This window comes from Microcebus murinus, chromosome 6, assembly GCF_040939455.1.
Source record: "Microcebus murinus isolate Inina chromosome 6, M.murinus_Inina_mat1.0, whole genome shotgun sequence".
Lineage (NCBI taxonomy): Eukaryota > Metazoa > Chordata > Mammalia > Primates > Cheirogaleidae > Microcebus > Microcebus murinus.
The window spans coordinates 38,146,823-38,172,006 of NC_134109.1; the positions used below are offsets into that span (position 1 = coordinate 38,146,823).

At 34.8% G+C, this 25,184-nt stretch overlaps 1 protein-coding gene across 2 annotated transcripts in view; it reads right to left on the reverse strand.

The window, feature by feature from the left end:
- HIF1A (hypoxia inducible factor 1 subunit alpha) overlaps window positions 1–25,184 on the reverse strand; it is a 43,115-nt gene that overhangs the window by 12,986 nt on the left and 4,945 nt on the right. The window contains exons 2-6 of one of the 2 annotated variants that reach the window (XM_012777650.2): window positions 8,200–8,390; window positions 7,573–7,718; window positions 7,406–7,490; window positions 2,798–2,910; window positions 1,616–1,818 (exon numbers count right to left, since the gene is read on the reverse strand). In XM_012777650.2, the coding sequence (XP_012633104.2) occupies window positions 1,616–1,818; window positions 2,798–2,910; window positions 7,406–7,490; window positions 7,573–7,718; window positions 8,200–8,390 (738 nt within the window). Of the gene's footprint in view, window positions 1–1,615; window positions 1,819–2,797; window positions 2,911–7,405; window positions 7,491–7,572; window positions 7,719–8,199; window positions 8,394–25,184 lie in introns of both variants that reach the window. The other variant, XM_012777649.2, reaches the window with a different exon arrangement.

A 25,184-nucleotide genomic window follows, 5' to 3' on the forward strand; every position in this document is an offset into this window, starting at 1 on the left:
GTAGGGGATTCTTGTCTAATTTATATGATGGCTAAGTGCTTAACTTGGTTTTTCCATATAATCTTCAAGTTAATCCCATAAAACAGGTGTTATTAAAGATGAAGAAATTGTGTTTAAAGAGAAGAACTAACTTGTCCAAGTCCCTCTGAATACAGGAAGCAGAGCCAGAATTTACTAGTCTGACTACACAATCTATGCCTTCAGCCACTATATTACACAGCATTAGTGAAAAATAAGACAAGCAGAACAATAGCAGAATAAATGCTAGGACAGAGGTATGTACAAGGAATGGTGTAGTTTCTTCTTGAAGGAACTAGTAAAGTTCCACAAAAAAGTAGATGCTCTTGGAAGTTAAGTATGTGTTAGGAGTGAAGAAAATTTCATTGCAGATTAGGAAAGTATGTGCAAAGGCACTAAGCAGCATGGGGGGCTCTCAGGTTGTAGAGTGCTGGGGGCCACATCAGAATGTGTGGTTCCCCCTCCTCCTGATTAATCTGGAGAAGTAGGCAGGGGCCACATGGTAAATATCTATGTTTGCTATGCTAAGAAGTTTAGATTTTACTGTGAAGGTCTATTTTTCTTTCATTCTTTTAAAATACACATCTTCATTTGATAAATAAAAATCTACGCAATTTTTATAAACAAAGCTTTTTGTGTGTGTGAAGATGAAGGGAAGCAATTGAGGCATTTTCAACAGGAGGATGACATGATCTGATTTTCACATTAGGAAGTCCACTACCTGGCAATCTGGATAAAAGGTGAAAAGGGCCGAAATCTGTTGGCAGAAAGGCAGCTCAAGAGACTATGACAACAGTTCAAGTCAAAGGTAATAATGAGCTAAAGAATTCAATGACAGGTGCACAATGGTAGTAAGGAGGGAATGATCAAGAGATATATGTAGATAGTAAATCTGTAAGACTTAGAGACCAATTTGTAGACAAAGAAGATAAAAGGATGACTTCCAAAGTTTTCCTGGACTTGTGTCTACAGTGGTGTGTTAACCACAATAAGCAATATAGAAGGAAAAGCGGTTTTCAATGCTATAGTTTGCGGAAAGTAGTGATACCATTCAGTTACAGAAATATTTAGCTTACAATGCAAAAGAATATCTATCCATATAGAAGTATCAGGTTGGCAATTAAATAGCAGTAGCTACAGAACTGAATTTGGGAAATAGTGATAGAAACCGTGAGCAGAGTTGAAGCTGTTCAAGGAAAATATGTAGGATGAAGAAATGTCCAAAGACTTTATAGTCTTTATAGTCTATATATGGCTTTATAGTCCATAACCACAAGTAATCTATCCTTCCTCAAAACATCCACTGTATGTATTTTCTTTCTTTAAATAAACAGAGCCCCTAAAGCAAAAAGAGCTCATCTTAATTTATGGATAGACCTGGTGAATTAAGTGTTTATAGTACAACATAGTAAGTGTTCAATATATGTGGCTAAATTAATTTAGAAAGATAATCTAGTATTGAGTTCCAGGATGTATCATCCTATTTAGCTTAGTGGAAAGCATACCATTTAACAATGAGCCTTTTTACTATAGTGAATATTTAAAAATGCCGTAGACTAATTAAAAATTTCACATTTACATTTTTGATCTAATTTACCTTTCATCACAATAAGAAAATTTCATATCCAGGCTGTGTCGACTGAGGAAAGTCTTGCTATCTAAGGGAATTTCAATATTTGATGGATGAGGAATGGGTTCACAAATCAGCACCAAGCACGTCATGGGTGGTTTCTTATACCCACACTGAGATTGGTTATTGTTGGTATCATATACATGAATATGGCCTGTGCAGTGAAGTACCTATATATGAAGAAGAAAAGTTATTTTTAAAAAATTACAATGCTAGAAAAAAAATGCAGAGATAAGTAGTTGAGTCTGACATGGCAAGTTTTAAGCTTTCATAAAATTTACCATCATTAGTGGATTAACCATATTTTAAAAAAATCAATAAGTATTTTCTCCAAACTCCACCCATGGTACTCTCTAGTACCATGGATTACTCTTTAACCCTTTGCACTCAGATGTCGCGTGTGACTCAACACGGTTAGCAAATATTATAGAGATTAAAATTACTCTTTGAATGTATCAATAATTTGAAATATAAAAAAATCCAAATAAATAAGTTTGTATGAAAAGAAACTCCAGTTTTTTATTCTACTGCCGTGCTGTGTAAAATCTGGGGTATTTAAAAAATTAAATCCCGAATAGAATAAAGGAATCAAGAAAAAAGAGAGTGCAAAGGGTTAAAATATTCTCCTTGTATAAATCTGGGCTTCTTTTTCATTCACCTGGTCATCAGAGCTGTTTGATAGTTATTTTTTGCTCTGACGACTGTTTCAACACTGAACAAAGAAATGAAATAATGATGAATAGAAAATTAAGGATTTTCTATTAGGAAAATCCTAATTCTAATAGGATTTCTAATTCTAATTAGAAATCTAAATTTCTAATTCTAATAAGAAATCTAAATTTCTAATTCTAATAGGATTCAAATATTGGGTGGTTGACAAAGCAAACTGATTAAGTAACCTTGGTACCTCAATGCCACAATTCACATAATTTAGGTTTGTGCCCCAAATTGGCAAATTACTACACTGTTTTGGATTTGGGGGATCACAGACAAAATAGTTGTAAGTACAGATGTTAAACCCCCAAACACCAAGGAACAATTGTAAATTTTGCTCGTAATTCTAAAGTTATCTTAATACTAGCAATGTCTAGATGTATGAATTTATCTATAAATCAAGTACATCATCACTTACAAATCCTTTTTACTTACCTTCCATGTTGCAGACTTTATGTTCATAGTTCTCCCTCGACTAGTTAAAGTACACTTCATTCTGAGAAAAAAGCTTCGCTGTGTGTTTTGCTCTTTACCCTTTTTTACAGGGCCTAAAGAAAGTATGGAATAAAGTTGTAAAACAGAACTAAATAAACAAATTTGTTACAATAAAAGTAGCAAACTTCTGACCTCAAGTGATCCTCCCGCCTCAGCCTCCCAGAGTGCTAAGATTACAGGTGTGAGCCACTGCACCCAGCCAGTTCATACCTCTTTGACCCATTCTAAAACAGCCAAGAGATCTTACACATTCCACCCAGTGATTTACTAGACTACAGTGATTCCCTGAGTTGGTGGAAGAGAATCCATATTTGGGATAATACTTAATCATTCATGTCAGCAAACTTGATCAAACTACAAAGAAATATAAAAATGGTATGAGTTTGCTTTATAACTGTGCTATCAGTGTATAAGCATGCCCCAAAAGAGAATTTCTGCAAACTTCTTATCCTTTACTAAAGGTGCTAGCACAATGTTATAATAGGTGGTACTCAATGTATTTACAGAACTTTTAAAATAGCAACTTTCTTTTTAATAGCAAATAGCATTTTATACATTTGGTTTTTTCCTTGAGTCATCCTGTAAAGCAGGCAGGAAATTATTTCTACTTTGTTACTATTGAAAAAAAGATTGAATGACTTATCAAAAGCTACAGAAATAAAGCAAAGTCAGAATTAAATAAATTCAAGTCTATTCACTCCCATTTCAAACCTCATATAATTAAAAAATGAGATTAACTCAGGTGACTAAGCAAATAGCATCTTGGTTTCTTATCTTCATTGGTCAGCCTGGTTCAAAACACATACAAATATATTCAGTATTCAGAACCTAGACTAGATATTACAGGTGATACAAAGATGAATAAGACACACTCCCTTTCTTGGAGAAGTTATAAATGTACTTAAGTACAGTAAGGTCAACATACAACAGTACAGTGAAGAGTAAGTATTCAAGACTTACATTCTTGTAAGGACATAAAGCACAGAGAAAAATTATACAATATGTTCTAGTCAAGGAGAAGGCCCACTCAGAGAAAGAGATATTAGAATTTCAATAAATTTCAATAAGCAGAGATGGGTTAGAAGGACTTCCCAGGCAGAAGAGTGAAAAGCACAGAAATAGGAAAAATAGCACACATTTGGCGAGCAGTAGATAGTTCAGTCTGTCTGCAGTATAAAGTATATATAGAAGAGTAATAAGACAAAATTAGAAGGGAAGGTTAGCGCTATTCTGTGGAGGACTTCATATGCTCAACTGAGAAATTCAGCCCAAATATACAACATGGGGCTTTTAAAAATTCTGAGTATGGAAGCACAATCAGGAACTTAAGGAACATTAACTTAGCACCAAATATCTACGGTATGTAAGAATTAGAATAAAGTGATGGTAATGAGAGGCTGAGCCAGTAGCAATAGGAGTAAAAAGGGGTAGCAAAGATAAATGAAGAGGTGGAATCTATACAAACTTGAAAGCTGATGGAAATAAGAGAGAAATCAAATCTGGAAATTTTAAGGCTAGTATACCAAAAGAACTAACCATCAAGTGGAAAAGAATTAAGAGAATAAGTTTAAATTTAGGCACAGATAGCTAGAAATGCTGACCTCTTTAGGAAGAAGATGAGTTCTAGTTCATACTCATTTGCTAATGGAACAAGGAAAAATGGGGCAGTCCTGGTGCCAATGCAAGTATACTTGGATAAGGACTGAATTTGCCCTTTCTAGAAGCATTCAAGAGTAGATTTTTAAAAGACACCACAAGGGCCGGGCGCGGTGGCTCACGCCTGTAATCCTAGCACTTTGGGAGGCCGAGGCGGGCGGATCGCTCAAGGTCAGGAGTTCGAAACCAGCCTGAGCGAGACCCCGTCTCTACCAAAAATAGAAAGAAATTAATTGACCAACTAAAAATATATATACAAAAAATTAGCCTGGCATGGTGGCGCATGCCTGTAGTCCCAGCTACTCAGGAGGCTGAGGCAGTAGGATCGCTGAGCCCAGGAGATTGAGGTTGCTGTGAGCCAGGCTGACGCCACGGCACTCACTCTAGCCTGGGCAACAAGTGAGACTCTGTCTCAAAAAAAAAAAAAAAAAAAAAAGACACCACAAGAAACATAATGGTCTTGGTGATGGCATAGGTGTATGTGTCGGGGATAGGTGTTGATGATTGTGCTCGTGGCAGCAGAGATCGTGGCAGTAGAGATCGACATGTAAACTTCTTGGGGTATTTTCAATCCTTAATCTAAGCTTGAATTAAACTGACCTTTGGAAGAAACCCACGGCCTTTGAATGGAGAGATGCAGATAAATTTAAAAACCAAGGTAAGTGAAAAATACTAGCATTTTCCTAATGGAAAAAAACTTTTTTAAAAACTACATTTTCACCTCTCTAAAATAAATCATATTTTATAATAACTTATGAATTCTAAAGCATATTTTTAGAATTTAAATGAAAGAATTATATGATTATTTGTATGAAAGTACCAGTGGCTCTTAGTGTATCATTAAAATGTGATGCTTTGTGACAGCCCTCATTTCTAAAAGTGAAAATCTGCATTTTAGTTTCCCAACAAAACATCAAAAATTCATTAACTCCATTAGGAATGACTTAAAAAATGTTTGTGTGCTTTAAAAAAGAACATTTGGTTCAAAATATACATTTAAACTATATTAGGACTTTATCTGATTTAGAATAATGTATTAACCTCATTACCAAATCAAAATAAGACTTCCTAATGTCCACCCATTTATAGTCTAGCCCCAGGAAAGCACTGACTGAGCAGTCAATACAGACCTCAAGTCTAAACACTAGATCTCATATATTAGACTCATTAACAACTCACTTAGGTCCTTGCTCAGTGCATATTTATTCCTCCTTTATACAGAATTCTAGAAAGTATGTACTTGTTTTCCAAGTTCACAGTAAAAACACAATATGAAATAAAAACAGGATAGGGTGCCTACTAAAAAGAGACAGAATGTAGTGAAAGTTCAAGAACATGAAAAGATCTCTAAAGTACTAATGAGCATGGACTATGGAGCCAGTCTACCCAAGTTTAGGCCAACTTCTGACATTTACTAAACAAGTAATGTTGGGCAAGTTACTCAGTAACTGTGTCTCAGTTTCCTCCGTAAATTACAAATTGTTAACAGTTAACTTCATAAGGTTGTGAGAAACGGAGTTAAAGCATATAAAATGCAGAGAACAGTGTCTCAGCACTGAATATTCTCTTAGTAGAAGTTAGCTATTATTATTATACGTAAGATAAAGAAAACCTTAAAAATCATTCAAAAAGTACTACAAATTTGAGGTTGTTTAATTTAGAAGCAAACAAACTTATGTACTTAAACTGAAAAGTAGCAAAGAACTGTAGAGAATAACAAATTTTTCAGACACAGAAGAAAGGTTCAATTATGATCAGTATATACTGTTTAAGAAGGCACAGATGTGGAAAAGACTTTAATCGTTAAGTTTTTGTAATTCAAGAAGTACTTCCCAAAAATCTTGGAACATCTGATTATTTTTAATAATTCATTCTTAAGGGTTAGAGGTCTTGGTTTCCTTTCTTTCTTTCTCTGTCTTTCTTTTCTTTCCTTCCTTCCTTCCCTCCTTCCCTTCCTTTCGTTCTTTCTTTCTCTCTTTCCTTCTTTCATTCATTCATTTATTTATTGAGATAGTCTCACCTGTTATTCATTCATTCATTTATTAAGATAGTCTCACCCTGTTGCCCAGGCTAGAGTACAGTGGCATCATCACAGCTCACTGCAGCCTTTAACTCCCAGACTCAAGCAATCTTCCTGCCTTACCCTCCTGAGTAGTTGGGACTACAGACATACACCACTAGGCCTGGCTAATTTCTTTATATTTTAGAGAGATAGGGTGTCACTCTTGCTCAGGCTGGTCTCGAACTCCTGACCTCAAGTAATCCTCATTCTTGGGCTTCCCCAAGTGCCAGGATTACAGGCCTGAGCCACCATGCCCAGCCTGGTGTCTTTTTGTTGTTGTTGTTAATATGTGGACATCCATAATGTGATACCTTGTAAGCTAACTACATAGTCTCAAATTATTGAGAACATTCCAAGATGTTTAAATAAGCAGTTATTATACTCTTAAAATTCTGGTGAACTTTTTCTTTTTTTCCTGGGGCCCCTAATAAGCTCAGACTCAAAGTGGTATCTCAACTTGAATAACTATCTAAAATCCTATTATCTGCCATTTGTATTATGACTTCTTCTTGTCTTAAAGTTGTATTTTAATTTATCGCTCCCCTGGTTCTGATTTTTATTTATTTTTCCATTTTATTTTATCTATTCATATATATACATGCACAAACATACATACATATAATTATTTATGGAATTAGGTATTTTAAGGTAGTCTATGAATTTCCTAAAAAATAGATTAAGAGTTTTAACAAAGAATAGAGTTAACATTTTATTAAATATCAATTAGCATTTTGCCATAGGTTAGTACAATAGCAAAATTTAAGTTAATAACAGTATCTGATTAACTAAAACCACATGTCACATTAAATCAATTAATAGGCTTTTCTTACCATTTCTGTGTGTAAGCATTTCTCTCATCTCCTCATGGTCACACGGATGAGTAAAATCAAACACACTGTGTCCAGTTAGTTCAAACTGTAAACACATTTTTAAAAATTAGGTCTACATCATAAAAATCATAGAAGAGGGAAGAGCTCTTAATATGAGGCTATTTTACCTGAGTTAATCCCATGTATTTGTTCACATTATCAGAAATATAAATCATATCACCATCATCAGTGAGAACCATAACAAAACCATCTAGGGCTTTCAAATAAAAGCAATTCATCTGTGCCTTCATTTCATCTTCAATATCCAAATCACCTAAAAAGGGTGTAAGAAGAGGAAAATCTTATAATTAAAAAGATTATTTAAAGTAATACAGCAAGGGAAACCATTAAAAATAAAGAAGAGTCATGCTTTTAAAGGAAGAAGGGTATGTAGATAAAGGGAAAAAAAGCAAGAAAAGGCCAGTATCTTAAAAATTCCTGAATAAAGCTTTAATAGCAAATAATAACATGAATGTCATATTAGAGAAGAATTTAAAGAGTATGTTTAAGAGAATAAAGCAAAACAATTTACAATACAAAGAGAAGGATTATTTCAAAGAATAACTAAACTGATTAGAAAAAAACTTGGTGAAAATAGTAAGGATTACTGAAAAATTATAAAAAGTACACATACCACAACATAACAGGGTACACAAAATCAAAACATTGTCACCTCATTCTAAAAATAATTTCTAATTATTAATAGTTCTGATTTCTAATTTTCAGGCCTATTATGCCCTTATAAAACAACTCACCAGCATCCAGAAGTTTCCTCACACGCAAATAGCTGATGGTAAGCCTCATAACAGAAGCCTTATCAAGATGCGAGCTCACATTATGGGGAAGTGGCAACTGATGAGCAAGCTCATAAAAAACTTCAGATTCTTTACTTCGCCGAGATCTGGCTGCATCTCTAGACTTTTCTTTTCGACGTTCAGAACTTATCCTACTTAACCAAAAAAAAGGAGAAAGAAGAGACAGAAAATGTACATAAGTTAATTTGCCTTAGCTTGAATAAAACTAATTTTACATTTCTGCCCATCACAGAAGGATTAGAACATGGTATGTAATCAAATTATATGGAGATTTGTCTACTTAATTATAGATGAATGTTTATAAAAGACAGCTATAAAAATTTTGAATTACTGTTGACATAAGGAACTCCCTCTCACAAGTCTGAAGTCAAGCTTTAAACCTATCCAAAGCAGGTATTTTCTCCCTGATGTATCAAATTGGAGAGGATGTTTTTATTTTAGCCAAAAACTTACAGTAACCTGTATACGTAAGGCTGTACCTCAGAGTCATTCAAAAGTAGTCTTAACACAGAGAAACCATAATTAAGTCTAGAGAAACTATGTAAAGTTGTACATAATAACTTGAAAGCAGGATTTGTTAAGCAGGTAGAACAGTAATAGCTACAAACTCATTTTTGACTCCAATACTTTCTCACCTTCTACTCTACCACATGAACAATACTGACCATAAGCTATAGGAATTGATACTAGCAAGCTATAAAAAGCCACTGTTTTCAGTTGCTTATACCATTAGCAGCCTCTTATCTATTACAGGAGTAACAGGTCGTAAATAAATGCAGAGATATGGGAGAAGAAAAGATGTGGCACAAAAGATGTTCCAAGAATTTAAAGGAACAGATTAGCAAAGATAAAAGTGTCAATCCAATGATCTATCTATCTTTAAGGAACTCATCCAAGAAAAATGTCAGAAAGATTTTCATAAGTTATACCAACCAAAACTGTCTTCCTTTGCTTAACTGCCTAGTGGCATCTATTCCTCCTGACCCAGATGAATGCAAGGCTAAACCTGGTTCTGTCCTTAGCTGCTTCCTTAATAGCAATTGTTTATTAAAGCCTATTATGTTCCCCACACAAAGTACCAGGTACCTAGTTCTCTCAAAACAACCTATAAATAGGCTAAATATTGTCCCTATTTTATAAATGAGGAAACTGGGATTCAGTAGGTTAAAGACAGCCATTATATAGCAAGCAGGATTTGAACCCAGGTTTTATTATTATTTTTTTTAACTCCAAAGTTTTGTGCTTCCACAACGTTTATCTTGTTAGTGGAGAATGTTGCTTCTATTTCAAATACTTAAGCTGATCTCCTAGGCCCCTCAATTCAATCCTGTTAAATCGGTTATTTACTAAAACAGCCATGATGATTTATTGAGTATTTAACAGTATGCTAAGGACTTTGCTAGCATTATTTCACTTAATCTTCCTATCATCCTATGAATGAAGTAGTAGTTGTCTCCACTTCAACCTTCTCCTTCCTCCAAGTAATCTGAAAAGCTGAAAGATACAATCACAGAAGCCCAGTTCTCCTGTCATGTTGAATTGTATTGTGATAACATTGATACTATAGTTTTAGCACTTAAGTTTGTGTGCTTAAATGACCTTTATACTTTAATAAGGAATGTAAACATTTGTTACTGTAGTAACTGAACTTTGATACAAGAATTTCAATTCAGGCATCTTGATCAATTTAACTTTAGTACCTTGAGGTTTAATTTGAACTATTAAAAACTGTTATCACTTGTAACTACTTATTTATATGAATCAGAATTTTCTCAATGGTATACAATTTAAAAAATAAATTAATTGCTAAGGCTACATGAAAATGTAACAACATCAACAGTCTGCAATTTTATTTTTCACATAGAGTTGCCTCATTCTCACTATAAATATTTTAAATTTGAACTTAAAATGTATATAAGTTTGTTGTTGTTGTTGTTTTGAAGCAGCATCTTGTTCTGTCATTTAGGCTAGAGTGCAGTGGTACGAAAGCTCGCCTCAACCTCATGAGTAGCTAGGACTACCGGCACACATCACCATGCCCAGCTAACGCTTTATTTTTTGTAGAGATGGGGCCTCTCAATGTTGCCCAAGCTGTTCTTGAACTTCTAGGCTCAAGAGATCTTCCCACCTCAGCCTCCAAAGCTGGGATTACAGACTTGAGACACCGGGCCTGGCTAAAACAGTTTTAAAAGTCGGTTTTATAGCTGGGCGTGTGGCTCACGCCTGTAATCCTAGCACTCTGGGAGGCCGAGGCAGGCGGATTGCTCAAGGTCAGGAGTTCAAAACCAGCCTGAGCAAGAGCAAGACCCTGTCTCTACTATAAATAGAAAGGAATTAATTGGCCAACTAATATATATATAGAGAGAAAAATATATATATATATATATAGAAAAAATTAGCCGGGCATGGTGGCACATGCCTGTAGTCCCAGCTACTTGTGAGGCTAAGGCAATAGGATTGCTTGAGCCCAGGAGTTTGAGGTTGCTGTGAGCTAGGCTGACGCCACAGCACTCACTCTAGCCTGGGCAACAAAGCAAGACTCTGTCTTAAAAAAAAATCGATTTTATATATATACTGGAGTTCTACACAATATTCCTGGAAAGGGGTGGGGGAACCGAGTTAGCTCCTATTGATCCTAGCAGATGCTGTTTCCCTCACCTTTTTCCCCTCTTAAAGTGGTAGGTGAGAGGTAGTGATGGCTGTGGGAAACAGATTCCTATCTGGTTCAAATAAAAGCACCCAAAGAAAGAGTGAAGAGCAATGACCTCATGAGATAAACCTGAATATTTGTTCAAATGCCACAATCAGCCCAGGTGTTCAGAATCTTATAAGCACCTTTAATCCGACTTACTATCCCATCCTCCTTTTTCTGAACTACTCAACTGATGTAAGCTACTGACAAGTTACTACCCAAATGAAACTCTTGGTGAAAAAAAACTGAAATCCTTATAATACCTGTGATGTGCTTTTCTTAAAGGGTACTTGATCAAGCTAACCATGGTGATGAAATGTCTCCATACCTTTAGAAATACTTGTATTGTCCAGAAGTTTGGAGATAGCAAAGTGTGGCAATGTCCTTCTAAAACAAATCCATTAGAAACAAGAGGTTGAATAAAATGTTTCAAGGACAATATATTTAAGCTAGTGCAGACTGTGAGAAGAAGAATTTGAGAATGAGCCTGAATTTTGGAAGAAAACTGAGCTTTAAGAAAATAAGTAGGCCGGGCGCGGTGGCTCACGCCTGTAATCCTAGCTCTCTGGGAGGCCGAGGCGGGCGGATTGCTCGAGGTCAGGAGTTCGAAACCAGCCTGAGCAAGAGCGAGACCCCGTCTCTACTATAAAAATAGAAAGAAATTAATTGGCCAACTAATATATACAAAAAATTAGCCGGGCATGGTGGCACATGCCTGTAGTCCCAGCTACTTGGGAGGCTGAGGCAGGAGGATCCCTTGAGCCCAGTAGTTTGAGGTTGCTGTGAGCTAGGCTGACGCCACGGCACTCACTCTAGCCTGGGCAACAAAGCGAGACTCTGTCTCAAAAAAAAAAAAAAGAAAATAAGTAATATGATACCTTAAGAGTTGACAAACCTACATTAGGGATGAAGAAGGTGATGGAAATCATTATGTCCTTTATTATATAATCAGTCTAGACAGAAGGCAATCAGGGACCTATAATACAGGTTTAATGGAGAAATTTGTATGATGCTCTTCACATGTGACTGTGGGAGCTCTTAAAACATTTTCTAAACTTAAAGCTAGTTTTCAAAGCTCTTCTGAGTTTCAGAATCTGAATTGTCCAGCTTCTTGTCTACTCAAAGGAAGACTCTTTTTATCAGTCATATACCACAGAATCAGAGTACCTACCAAGAATTATTTCTCTTAGACCATGGGGCATAGGTCCCACAGAGATGATTCTTGTACTATTTGTTTTACTACTTAAACATTGCACAATGAAAGATGTGTAGACCAGAAGGAAATAAGTAGATTTGCAGCATACAAATAAAGTCACTGTATTTCTCTATAAATCGCCATCTTTTTTGTTTGTTTGTTTTTCTTTTCCTTTTTTTTTTTTTTTTTTTTTTTTGAGACAGGGTCTTGCTCTGTAACCCAGGCAAGAGTGTAGTGGCACGACCACAGCTTATTGCAGCTTTGAACTCCTAGTCTCAAGTGATCTAACTGCCTCAGCCTCCCAGTAGCTGGGACTACAGGTGCCCCACCACGTGTGGCTAATTTTAAAAAATATTTTGTACAGAAGGAGTCTCACTATGTTGCCCAGGCTAGTTTTGAACTCCTGGCCTCAAGCAAACCTCCTGCCTCAGCCTCCCAAAGTGCTAGGGTTACAGGCATGAGCCACAGTGCGGGGCCCTATGTTATTTTTATACATATTAATAGTACCTGTGTAAGGTGCTATTTCAGTTAAGAGTATAGTCAAAAATCTGTCTTTTGAATAGTTTACCGGTTTCCATTACTCTTCTAGAATAGGTGTTTGAGTAAACTTGCAAAACAGCTCAATCTCTGTGGTACTGTGGTTTTTGTAATACTTATTATTTTATTATTATCTAACATATAGTACTGGACATGAAACTATCATATCTTGAAGTTATTTCATATATGAAATATATTTAGAAAAATAATTTTGAGCCAGTGTCTTATTAAGCTTGTGTACAAAGTTCATGAATAATCAACAGCTGTTTTACAGATAATGTATTATTCCTTAGATTAGGAACATAAAATAATTGCAGACATCTTAAGTCATCTGTTGTCTACTAATTGCACACAAAAAGCCCGTTAGGGTTCCTAATTATAAAGGTATTGACTTTTAAGAAATTGACTTGATCAGACTTATTTCTAATAAATTTAATGTATAAATTTTAATAAATACTGCCCAACTGTATTATTTAGTGAAAAAACTTTCTGGTCTGAAGATACAAGTAGTTTTTTGTTGCTACTTTTGCATTTGTGTCAGTATTTTGACAGGACAGACATTCTGAAGTGAAATTTCATGACATAAAAGAGGTGCTATTTAAATTTGTTATAAATAATAGCTTTCCAAAAGGGTCCATACCCAATTTTGTCTCTGCCAGTACATGGGTATATCAATTCCACCATGCATTCTTCAGTATTACATATTATGGATCTTTTTTATCTTATTATTAATTTTTGCCAAATTGACTGGTGTGAACTCTATCTCATTGTTTTAACTGACTAGCACTTTTTAAAGTCTGCAGTCCAAGGAAAATGCAAGGAAATTTTCATGTTCACTCTTTAGTTGGCATTTTTGCCTCCAGCTTTAAATCCAAACACTTACTGTATGGTGCTTACTATGTACATGGTGGTATTCTAAACATTTTCATCTATTAACTTATTTAATCTTTTTTATTATCATGTTACAGATAAGGACCCTAGCTAAATAGCTTACCCAGGTTACTCAGTTAACAAATGGTAGAACCTGTATTCCAACTCAAGCAGTCTAAGTCTGGCTTTGTAGTCCCTTACAAGGGTGTGGAACCTGTGGACTTAAGCCACTTGTGACCTTCCAAGTCCTTAAGTGCAGCCTTTTGATTGAATCCAAATTTTACAGAACAGTTTCTTTTATTAAAAGGGATGCAGCAGAGAAAAGATGAAACTTTCTTGCCTCCTTTGGTACTTAAACTCATTCTAATTGCCAAGATAAGTATTCATAAGTCTAGACCATTATTATAGTTCAAAATTTGTCAACTTCATATATTCAAAGACATAAAGGGAAAGGGACTGGCTTTGGAATTTAGGACTTGACCCTAAGTTATTCAGAAGGACTCAGGACCAGGCTTGCCCTTGGAGTCTGTCTGTAAATCCAAAATCCTAATTGAAAGGCACCTACAATAGATAGATGCTCTCTGCTCCACAGTCCACCAGCTTTTCAAAGGAAGGAAACCTTTAAGTGGGCAATGCCAACCACTACAGGAAGAGAATCAGATGATAGTAATTCAATCTACCCCATACACTCTCAGTAGACTTTATTTGTACAGAGCAGCTATTTGAACATCTTAGGTCACCGTTGGTGTTTTGATCAACATCTGTTTGGCAGTCACAGCACAGCCACTTCCTTGTTTTCTTTGCATTCATTTTGACAAAGTTCTTCTGACTTGTATTAGTCCAAATTAATGAAAAAAGGCTGACGGTTTTTTAAAAATACTAAAACCATTTTAGATCTATACCTAAAGCTATGTACATAGTGTAGATCTAATACTTTAGATCTACACTACATAATATAATGATGTATTCTCCTCAGGTGAGGTGATTTCTGAGACTGACTGGTTTTTAAGTGGGAAAGGGATCTGTCTGTCCTCCAGAATTTGATAGGACAGTGGCATAAACACTGAAAAGTAACCCTCAAGGTCTAACTTTCAAGGTTTTTAATTCCATCATTTTTCACAGGAAAACAAAATGAAGATTCACCAAGTTTTTGATTTGTATTTTGCAGCAATTTGAAGGGATTTTAGAAACCAAAACACCACTAAACAAATCAACAAAAATTATAACACATCACTACTTGGTATAACATCGCATATTTCCGTAAGAGAATCCAGTTACTATTCTTTTCTCCTGACTGACTTTGAGCACTGTGTTGCTGTCTGCATAGGACTGTCTACTGACCTGACTGATCGCTCTGACATGCCTGGGAAGCTAGATTTTGCACATTCCAGTAAACATTCAATTTGGTGCCAGCTTAATATTAAGATATACTTCATAACTTCTTACATACAGTTCTACTCTACACTTCACAATCTGCTCAGTTAATTTACATTGATTCTACTTTTATAAATCTAAACAATCTCTATATTTTATAAATATAAACCATGTCATTTTAGATGTCAATTTTTTTCCAGACTCCGTTCCCTCTTATATTTGTCTTATGCGAGTAAAAAATATTTATAAAGCCAAATTAATCTTTTCCTTTGAGATTTCTAGTGTTTTATTCCTTATTAGTATTCTTCCAAAGAATTAATAAATATCTTAATCTGCTTCCACCTATTATAGTTTATTAGATATAAACCACCTGGAGTTTATTTTGATGATACGGTGGAAATCTAAATTCTTTTTTCCCTATATATGCCTTTATTTTTTTAAGACAGGTCCTTGCTGTATCACCCAGGCTAGTGTGCAGTGGCACAATTACAGCCCACTGTAACCTGCAACTCCTGGGCTCAAGTGATCCTCCGGCCTCAGCTTCCCAAGTAGCTGGGACTATAGATGTGTACCACCATGCCTAATTTTTTTTTTTTTTTAGAGATAGGATCTTGCTATGTTGCCCAGGTGGGTCTCAAACTCCTGGCCTCAAGTGATCCTCCCACTCTGGCCTCCCAAACTGCTGGGATTATAAGCATGAGCCACTGTGCCCAGCCTCCCATTGCTTTTTTATTTCTGACTTTAACATGTTAAATTCTCACCTATTTTGGGTATTTCTTAGAGAATTTTGTTTAAGTATTTTTCAAACTACTTTTATTATATATTTTGTACAGTTAAAATAATAATTTAAAAATGTGGTAAGGTGCATCACTAATTGATACTCTTATTGCATATTCTTTATATGGCAAGAATGCCAAAATTAAAACTGATCTGCATATCCACTTCAGGATATCTGGCTAGGCATAAGCTAATTACAAGATACCTAAAGTGAGAAGTACTATGGGAGAAAAGATGAATAAAATTTTCTTTAACATTTACTGAGCACTTAGTATGTATCAGGCACTGTGTGTTAAGTATTTACCATGTATCAGCTCATTTAGAGAACTAAAAAAGTAAATGAGGAGTGGCCTCCTTGAACCTCAAAATAACATGTACCATTCCTTCAGTCAAAGAATATTTACTGAGCATCTATCAAGTACCATGCACTATGCTAGGTACTAGGAATCTAGTGATAAGTAGAATAGCCCTCAAGGAGCTTCAAGGACCTCCCACTTAGTCTACTAAAATAGTCACCTAATGCTGTATTCCCAAAAGCTAGTCTAGCTGCATCACAACCTTGGGGACATCCACCATTTCAAATTCCTGGGCCCCACCTTTGTGAATTCTGATTCAGTAGATCTGAGGCAGAACCCCAAAATTTAGGTCTTTAAAAATTCCCTGGATGCACATGATATACGTTGTATAGTTTGGGAACACTGATCATTGTCACTTACCACAGTTACTTTGCTTTAATTTCTCAAATTACTACCACAAAGTAAAAATTCTAGTATTAGTTCTTCTTAAAATCCCATCAAATGCACACAGGACAAGGTCTAATTACTTTAAAAGGAAGCCCTCCCTTACCTAGTTTCCTGCCCATCTCTTTATCCTAATCATTTCTCATATTCTTTAGCCACAATGTAGTTACTCAAAAGCACTGTATTACTCCTTTCTGGCTTGTCCACTCTACTCTCTCTCTACCTGGGGTACTCTTCCCAATACACAGCTTGGTAAATTTATGTGAGAAACTTTAAAGATTCAACTCAAGCATAATTTTGTTTCTGTTTTTTTCTGTCTTCTAAAACTGCTCCTATCTGGTGGAAATGACTATTCTAGTTATTTGGCTATATTTATCTTCCTCTACAACCCTTAAAGCTTCTTGGAAGCAGGAAACTGCCCCAAATTCATCTTTGTGTTCTCAGTAGGGATGTGCATAAGTTTTACTTTGAATTTAGTGTTTGGCCCAAATCTGCTATTTGGCTTTAATATCAGGCAAAGGAAAGCTGACTGCTCTTTCAACATTCTGTTTGGGAATCCCCGTGTTTGTGCTTTATCAGTGCTTCTGTAATCATATAGATTATAATCATAATTAACCAGCATAACAATGTCAGTACTATGAACTAGGCATATTATTTAGATTTACTGTGATTATCTGGATATGCATTTTCAAATATAAGTAAGCATACTAGATATAAGTTAGAGTGAAAATCTTATTCTTTTGTCTGTCTGCTTATTTGCCCCTTGTAGTTTTTCCTTGTGTAACAGCCACTTGAATAATCCTTTTAACAAGAAAACCAAGTCACCTCACTCCTCTGCTTAAATTGGCTTTTTGCCTCATTCAGAGTAAAAGCCCAAGGTCCTTAAAACAGCCCAAACGGGCCTCCATGATCTGGCCTCATTATCTCCTAGACCTCATGTTCTACCACTTTCCCTCCTTTGCTCTAACCACACTAGTCTCCTTGCTGTTCTTCAAACACTCTCCTTAGGGCCTTTGCACTAGTTGTTCCCTCTCCCTGCGCTATAGCTGCCTCAGTCAGATACCTACAAGGCTTACTTACTTCTTACAAAGACCCTTTCAAGTCTTCGTCCCACTCTCACCTTCTCACTGAGGTGAGATTCCCTGACTGTTGCTGCCATCCTGGTCCTTTTGCCCAGCTCTATTTTTCTAAAAGCACTTAATCATCTATATCTTACTTGTTTATTAAATTTATTATCTACCCCACAACTGCACTAGAATGTAAGTTCCATAAAGACAGGGACTTTTGTCTACTTTGTTCAGCATTACATCCCAACCACCTAGAAGGTTCCTGACACATAAGAAGTATTCAATAAGTGCTGGCCGAATTATGAACTAGTAAGTTGAAATTCTATCACTCAACTGAAATATATTTATTATTGCAAGAATAAATGCTACAATAACTGAGTATGATAGTTAATTCTGTGTATAAAACAACCATTCATTCACCTACCTATGTTCCTGACACATAAAAGCAGCTCAATAAATGTTAAATAAATGAATTGTGGAATAAATGTGAACACAGGCAAATACAAGCATTAGCCAGGTCAACACCAGAGCCAGCAGTGCCATCCTCTTTAAGTGAAAAAAAATAGCTATTGATTAAAACAAATCACTTAGCAATGTAACAATGAGTAGGTAGCACCACCATCATCACCAAAGAGAATAAGTGATCTTGCCAGAGAGGAGATTTAGAAATGTAAGGAAAGCTGAGAAACAAGAATAACAATTTGCTAAAAACAGGTTCAATTTTTAAGATCAGTTCCCCTTCCACTTCAATCTACATTCTTGTCCTTTTACTGTTTTGTCCTAAGCTAATGGGGTCAGGAAAATGGATGGTTATAGTTAATGTTCTTAGCCCATTAAATTAACAGCTTTATCATCTTTATAAATATGTCTTCAAACCGAGGTAGAACTATGAGTTTACTAATTTTGTTTTCTACAGTCTTTTTCAAGAAAACGGTGTCTTTTTAAGGGGGTTACTTTGAGACAAGTATTTTATATTTATTATAAAGTATTATATTATATATTTATATTATATAAAGTATTATATTAATAGGATTTGTTGTTATATTTTCTATCTAGTAATTTACAAAACCAGAATATTTCAAACAAGTAACATTTAATAAAAAAAACCTATCCCTACTTAATGGGAAAAACAGCAAACTTTTAACATTTCAAATTAAATATAAATTATATTTTCAGGACAGCTACACATCTATAATTTATCATTATTTTCTCTGGGAAAATATCTTCTGAATTCTAATCAATAAACTTAAAAATGAACCTTGAGGATACTCTTATGTTAGAGAATGTTATTTATTTATCAAATATTTTTTGATCATCTTTCCCAGCATAAGACACAGTGCGATAAGCAACACAGACCAAGACCCTACCCTCGTGGAGTTGTTATAGGACAAATATATCTTTATGTTGCTTGTTTTTATTCAGTAACAGTTACCAGGGTCAGTCGTCCCTAACTGATAAAACATTAGGCACAGAAATTATCTTTCCATGATCCAAATAACATAAAATTTCAGGTCAAAGGCAAAGTCTATAGAAATGAATCTTACTTATACAATATGCTACACTACAGTATTATGTGAAAAGAGAAGGTTATACAAAAAGAATTTGAGTATGAATCCACTTGTGTGTGTATAATGCATGTGTGTATATATAAACATATATATCTATATATATACATATTATTACTCACAGATGCACAGATAAAACCAGAACAATACAATGATAAAGAGTGCTTGTGAAGTTACAAATATTAACTATCCTAGATTCAAGATGGCAGGATCACAGATCATTTGTAATTTATTTAAAGAAAAATTCACTAAGAACTGAACTACCATTATAGCTGCATCTGCCAAAAAAATCTGAAAGAGGCTGTAATCTAACTTTTTGACTTGTTTTCTAGAAAGACTAATTAAAAACAAGTTAAAATGTTTCTTCATTTTGGAAATAAAGCAGGGATGATCATATTTCTTTCCAATAAAAAGCAAATATATTCTAGTATGTATTCTGGATGTTTTTTAAAAAGATAAGTAGAGACTGAATAAGCAGTACAATTCAATATTTTCAGTTTCTCATGCTAGTCTAATTTTCAAATTTTGAAAAGTCTGCATTTCATTATTAATTTAAAATTCAAAAATTAGAATACATATACTTATTTTATTTTTGAAAGCAACTTAAATTTCTTGGCTTAGGTAATCATTATCTTAAAAGCATGGCAAGATCTCTCTTAAACATCCACAATTAGAGATAGATGGATTATTCACCCTCCAATAACCTCACAAAAATGCTTGAATATTTGATTTTCTAATGCTGCAGTAAAATAAATAGGAGGGAAATAACTATTTAAAATTAGAGGGATACATTCTGAACTTTTTTGCCCTAGATATACAAAAGCCCAGAACCCAACCCTGAAGATTCAAATATAGGCTTGGCATATCTGTTTAAAAAACAATCTCACAGATAATCCTGATATTTTACTCTGAGCAACTTAAAGCCTGTGTTTCATCTGAGTGCTTGTACAATATACAGATCCGTGAGTCCCATTACAGAATTATCAAATCAGAATCTTAATTGCTCAGGTGATTAAACCACAGAAATGTGAGAACCATTAGCAGATCTTATAGCAGAAGTTTAACAGGTAGGCCAGCACATTTTGAAAAATGAGAAACAAATATTTTTAGCCACAACTAAATACACATTCTATAATATATACTGTTTGTCAGGCAAAACACTAAATTGAGTGGGTTGGGCAATACTATGTAAAGGGAAGTACAATTGCTGGGAAGAAGCAGCTAACAATAAAACTTAATGACAAGCCAATAAGAGTAAGTGTGCATTTAATAAAACGCAATAACTTTGCCTCAAAATATTAGGCACGTGAGTAGGGTTCAAAGATAACCAGATGAAGAATAAAATGTGATAAATGTGGAATTTTTTCAATTCTTTAAACAACATTTAAAAAAATCACCTTTTAATACCTTCATGAATGCCACAAATATCAAAAAGTCAAGAATCACTGTGGCTAACAGCAGTGTATTACAAACCACATCACCTACTCTACCACTCTTCTCCTTTTATATTAGGTCCTCCTGAGCTCGAAAATCCTTTTCTTTCTGTTTCCCTTATTATTTGCTTTCAGATAGTAATAGACCTGAGACTGGAACTCAGGAAGGTTCAAAAGAACCTATCCTTGAAATAACTATTTCCTTAAATATAATGGAAGATGAATAAGTTATAATAATCAAGTACTTACATAATAGGAAAAAAATACAAGTGTCAAAATCAAGTATACAGGCCGGGCGCTGTGGCTCACGCCTGTAATCCTAGCTCTTGGGAGGCCGAGGCGGGCGGATTGCTCAAGGTCAGGAGTTCAAAACCAGCCTGAGCAAGAGCGAGACCCCGTCTCTACTATAAAAATAGAAAGAAATTAATTGGCCAACTGATATATATATAAAAAATTAGCCGGGCATGGTGGCGCATGCCTGTAGTCCCAGCTACCCGGGAGGCTGAGGCAGAAGGATCACTCGAGCCCAGGAGTTTGAGGTTGCTGTGAGCTAGGCTGACGCCACGGCACTCACTCTAGCCTGGGCAACAAAGCGAGACTCTGTCTCAAAAAAAAAAAAAAAAAAAAAAAAAAAAAAATCAAGTATACAATAGAAATCAGACCCTGAAAACTTTTTCTATTTAGTTCTAAACCATGACCATGATGAAGATTCTGGAAATGATGACAAAGGAGAAGCCCTTCTAAAGCAAGAGTCTCTGTTCTCTACCGACACTAACCCATTCTACGCGATGTTACCAAATAAATTTTCCCAAGTAACCAACCCTCTGATTCTGTGTCCTTGTCTATAAAAAGGGTTAGGTAACACTATTAGTGATAGACAGATCTCAGGTTCCACCTGAGCATTTCTACCCCTCCCCCAAAATAACATGGAAAAGTAAGCTTTCTTAATTTCCCATCCTATAGCCCAAATAAATGTCTTTGAAGAGAATATTTTTCTTCCATGTTATTATCACTATAGAAAATATTTTAGAATAACATGTCTATGCAAAAAAAACCTAGCATATTCATTTAAGCTGCAAAATCCAGATATTCATGGAAAAAATCAAAGAGAAAGTATCAGTAATTCTTCTACCATTATAGGTGGTAGGTGGTAGCCTTTGTCAGATTATCACAAACAAGGTTTAAGTAATTCTAAACAATATAATGATACTTTAAGGGAATGAATTCTTCTCAAAACATATTAAATATTATAATAACATGAATATAAGGATAGTTTCTATTTAATTAAGCCCTTATTTTGTGCCAAGAACTGTTCTATGTGTTTCAGATGGGTTGATATCTCATTTTATCCTCATAACAACCCTATAAGGCAATTATTCTTATCATCCCAATTTACAGATGAGGAAAGTAAGACTTAACAGAGATAAAGCAACTTATGCAAGATCACACAGCTAGTACAATCTAAGCTCCTAACCATTACTATCTTTTTCTTAAGGAGATGAGACAAAAACCCTAATCCATACAAGAGACTCTAAACTTCCCTAAAATTATGGCTAGAATTGATTACAATGGATCAAAACATAAGACTGATTTTTAAAAGAAAATTCTGAAAGGCTGTGTAAACATCAGAATAATCTTGATGATATGTTAGCCTCTATTAAGAAGTTCTTATGAGAATTTTATTTATCAAATTTTCATATACCAAAGTCTTGACATCCAATGGCAAATTATTATTCATAGCAAAATGTCCTCTAAAATTAAATGAAACTACTATTAAGCAATCATATAAAATCAAATTATTTAGTTATCAAGAACACCTTAATATTAAGACATTAAATCTAAAACGTCTGATTTCAAATCAAAAGTATAGTTTATTATAGCTCAAACAAAATACTGTACAATTAATCAAAGTATGTGCCTAAACTATCAACACAGTTTTGCAATCTTTACAGTAGCTTATTTATGCCAGCAGCAAAGAAGCCTGGAGAGTGAGTGGCCATGAAATCATTAAAAGCATTTTCCACAGCTTGTTGAGAATTGAATATTTTTCCTTGCAAGAGATGGTCCAACGCCTAGAAGTGCTGGTCAGTTGGTGCAATGCCTGGTGAATATAAACGATGACAAAGATCTTCCAAGTCCAGCTTCTGTTGTTTGAGCAGCATTATTTGTGCGACATGTGGTCCAGCATTGTCTTGCAAGAGGATCTACCTGTCTCTAGTGACCAATCTCGGCTGCTTAATCACAAGCATCCTCATCATTTAGTCCAACTGGTTGCAGTAGATATCCGCCATAATTGACTGACCAAGTTTCATAAATCTGTAGTAGATAATACCAATACTGGACCACCAAACAGATATCACTGGCTATTTTTGGTGAAATTCAGTTTTGGACTGTATTTTGGCACTTCATCTTTGTCTAACCATTGTGCCGAATGCGACTGTCAAAAAGAATCCATTTTTCATCACATGTGACAATACACTGTAGAAATGTTTCACCTTTATGTCCTTACAGCAAAGAGAGGCAAGCTTTGAGAGGATTTCTCTTCTGATGCTTGTTTAATTCATGCAGAACCCATACCATCCAGCTTCTTTATCTTGCCCATTTGTTTAAAATGGTCCAACACTGTTGGAGTAGTAATGTCAAACCTTGTTACTAGTTCACACACAGGCTGAGATGGATTCTCTTCCACTACAGCTTTCAGATCATCATTATCCACCATGGTCTTGGGTTGCCCATGTGGCTTATTTTCAAGATTAAAATCACCAGAACAGAACTTCTCAAACCATCGAGGTATCGTGTGTTCATTAGCCACATCCTTCCCAAACACTTCACTGATATTTCAAGCTGTCTGCACTGCATTGGTTCCACGATGGAACTCATATGCAAAAATAACATGAATTTTTGACTTATCCATGGTTTCACAAAAATTTTGCTCTAAAAAAATTTTGAAATATAATTATAAGCCGAAGAACATGTGTTTGAAAGACTGAGGATGTACCTTCACAATAAACATAAAACAAGTGTCAAAGTGAAATATCAGAAATAACCAAATGTCAAACTCAGTACATAAAGAAATTGGACATTTCACACTTAATTACCTAATATTTAAAATCTCTGCATTCCTGATTACCAACTAAGAAGATCTCTACATTGGTTTATAGTAACAAATATTTAGAAACATAATTGTCCAACACAAGGCAACTATGAATAACATCAAAGCTAACAATAGCAAACACCATTATACATGTATTATAATGCTAGGCATTTTTTAAGTACTTTATATATATTAACTATGAGGCAGTTATAGACAAGAAAACTAAGGCACAGAGAAGTTACACAACACAGAGAAGTTAGGTCACACCAACAAGGTAGTAACAGAATTTGGATTCAAAAGTACTCTACTAAATCCAGTGCTTTTAACTACTAAGAAATACTGCCTCTATAGTGCTTCTAAGCTACATAAGGAAAGGGTATGTAATTAAAATATTATTTTAAAACATTTAAATGTAGGAAAGGCTCACATTAAATGAAAAAACAGGATATTAAAATATGCCAATCAGTATAATTTTGGCTAATGAAAACACATGCATGTGCACATATAAAAAAAGATATGGAAGGAAATATATTAAAATGTTAAAAGTGGTTATCTCTAAGTGGTAGAATTACCAGTACATTTTTTCTGTATACTTTTTGCATTTTCCTAATATGTATTGCTATGATTTTGAAGAATATTTAAGATTATGCATTTATATATTCAGGGATATTCATTGTGTCTTTTTCGTAATAGCAATATGTTAGCAACATCCTAAATGTCTATCAGTTGGAATGATTAAATAAATTATGGTACATCCATGCTAAGGAATATTACAGTTAAAGAGAATGAAGTAATTCTTGTATCAGTAATCAAAAATAACCAAGATAAAATATTGAAGGAAAAAGGTTTAAATGAGATAATGTATATAAAACATGCAGAACCGGGCAGGGTATGTATATAAATTATGTAAAAGTAGAAGAGTCTATGAGACACACTAAACTAGTAAGAGTGATTCTTTGAGCAAGATGGTGGTGATTGTGATGGTAGTGGTGAAGGGGGCTTTTGAGTTTTTACTCCATACTCATCCATAGTTAAAAATTTTTTAAATCCCACTGCTGGGTATATATCCCAAGAAGGGGAATTCAGTATACTGAAAAGATATCTGTACTCCCATGTTTACTGCAGTACTATTCACAATCACCAAAATTTGGAATCAACCTAAGTGTCCATCAATGGATGAATGGACAAATTGTGGTACTTACACACAATGGAATAGTATATAGCCACAAAAAAGAATGAAATCCTGCCATTCGCAACAACATGGATGGAACTGGAAACATTATGCTAAGTGAAATAAGCCAAGCACAGAAAGACAAATCTCACATGTTCTTGCTCGTATGTGGGAGCTAAATATTAAAAACAATTCATCTCATAGAAAGAGAGTAGAATGGTAGTTACCAAAGGCTGGAAGGGATAGTAGTGAGGGGAGGATAATGGGTATGGTTAATGGGTACAAAAATTATAGTCGGATAGATAGAATGAACAATACATAATAGCACAACAAAGTGACTATAATCAACACTAAGTGTATACTTGAAAATAACTAAAAGCATGGAATTAGAATGTTCCTAACATCAAAGA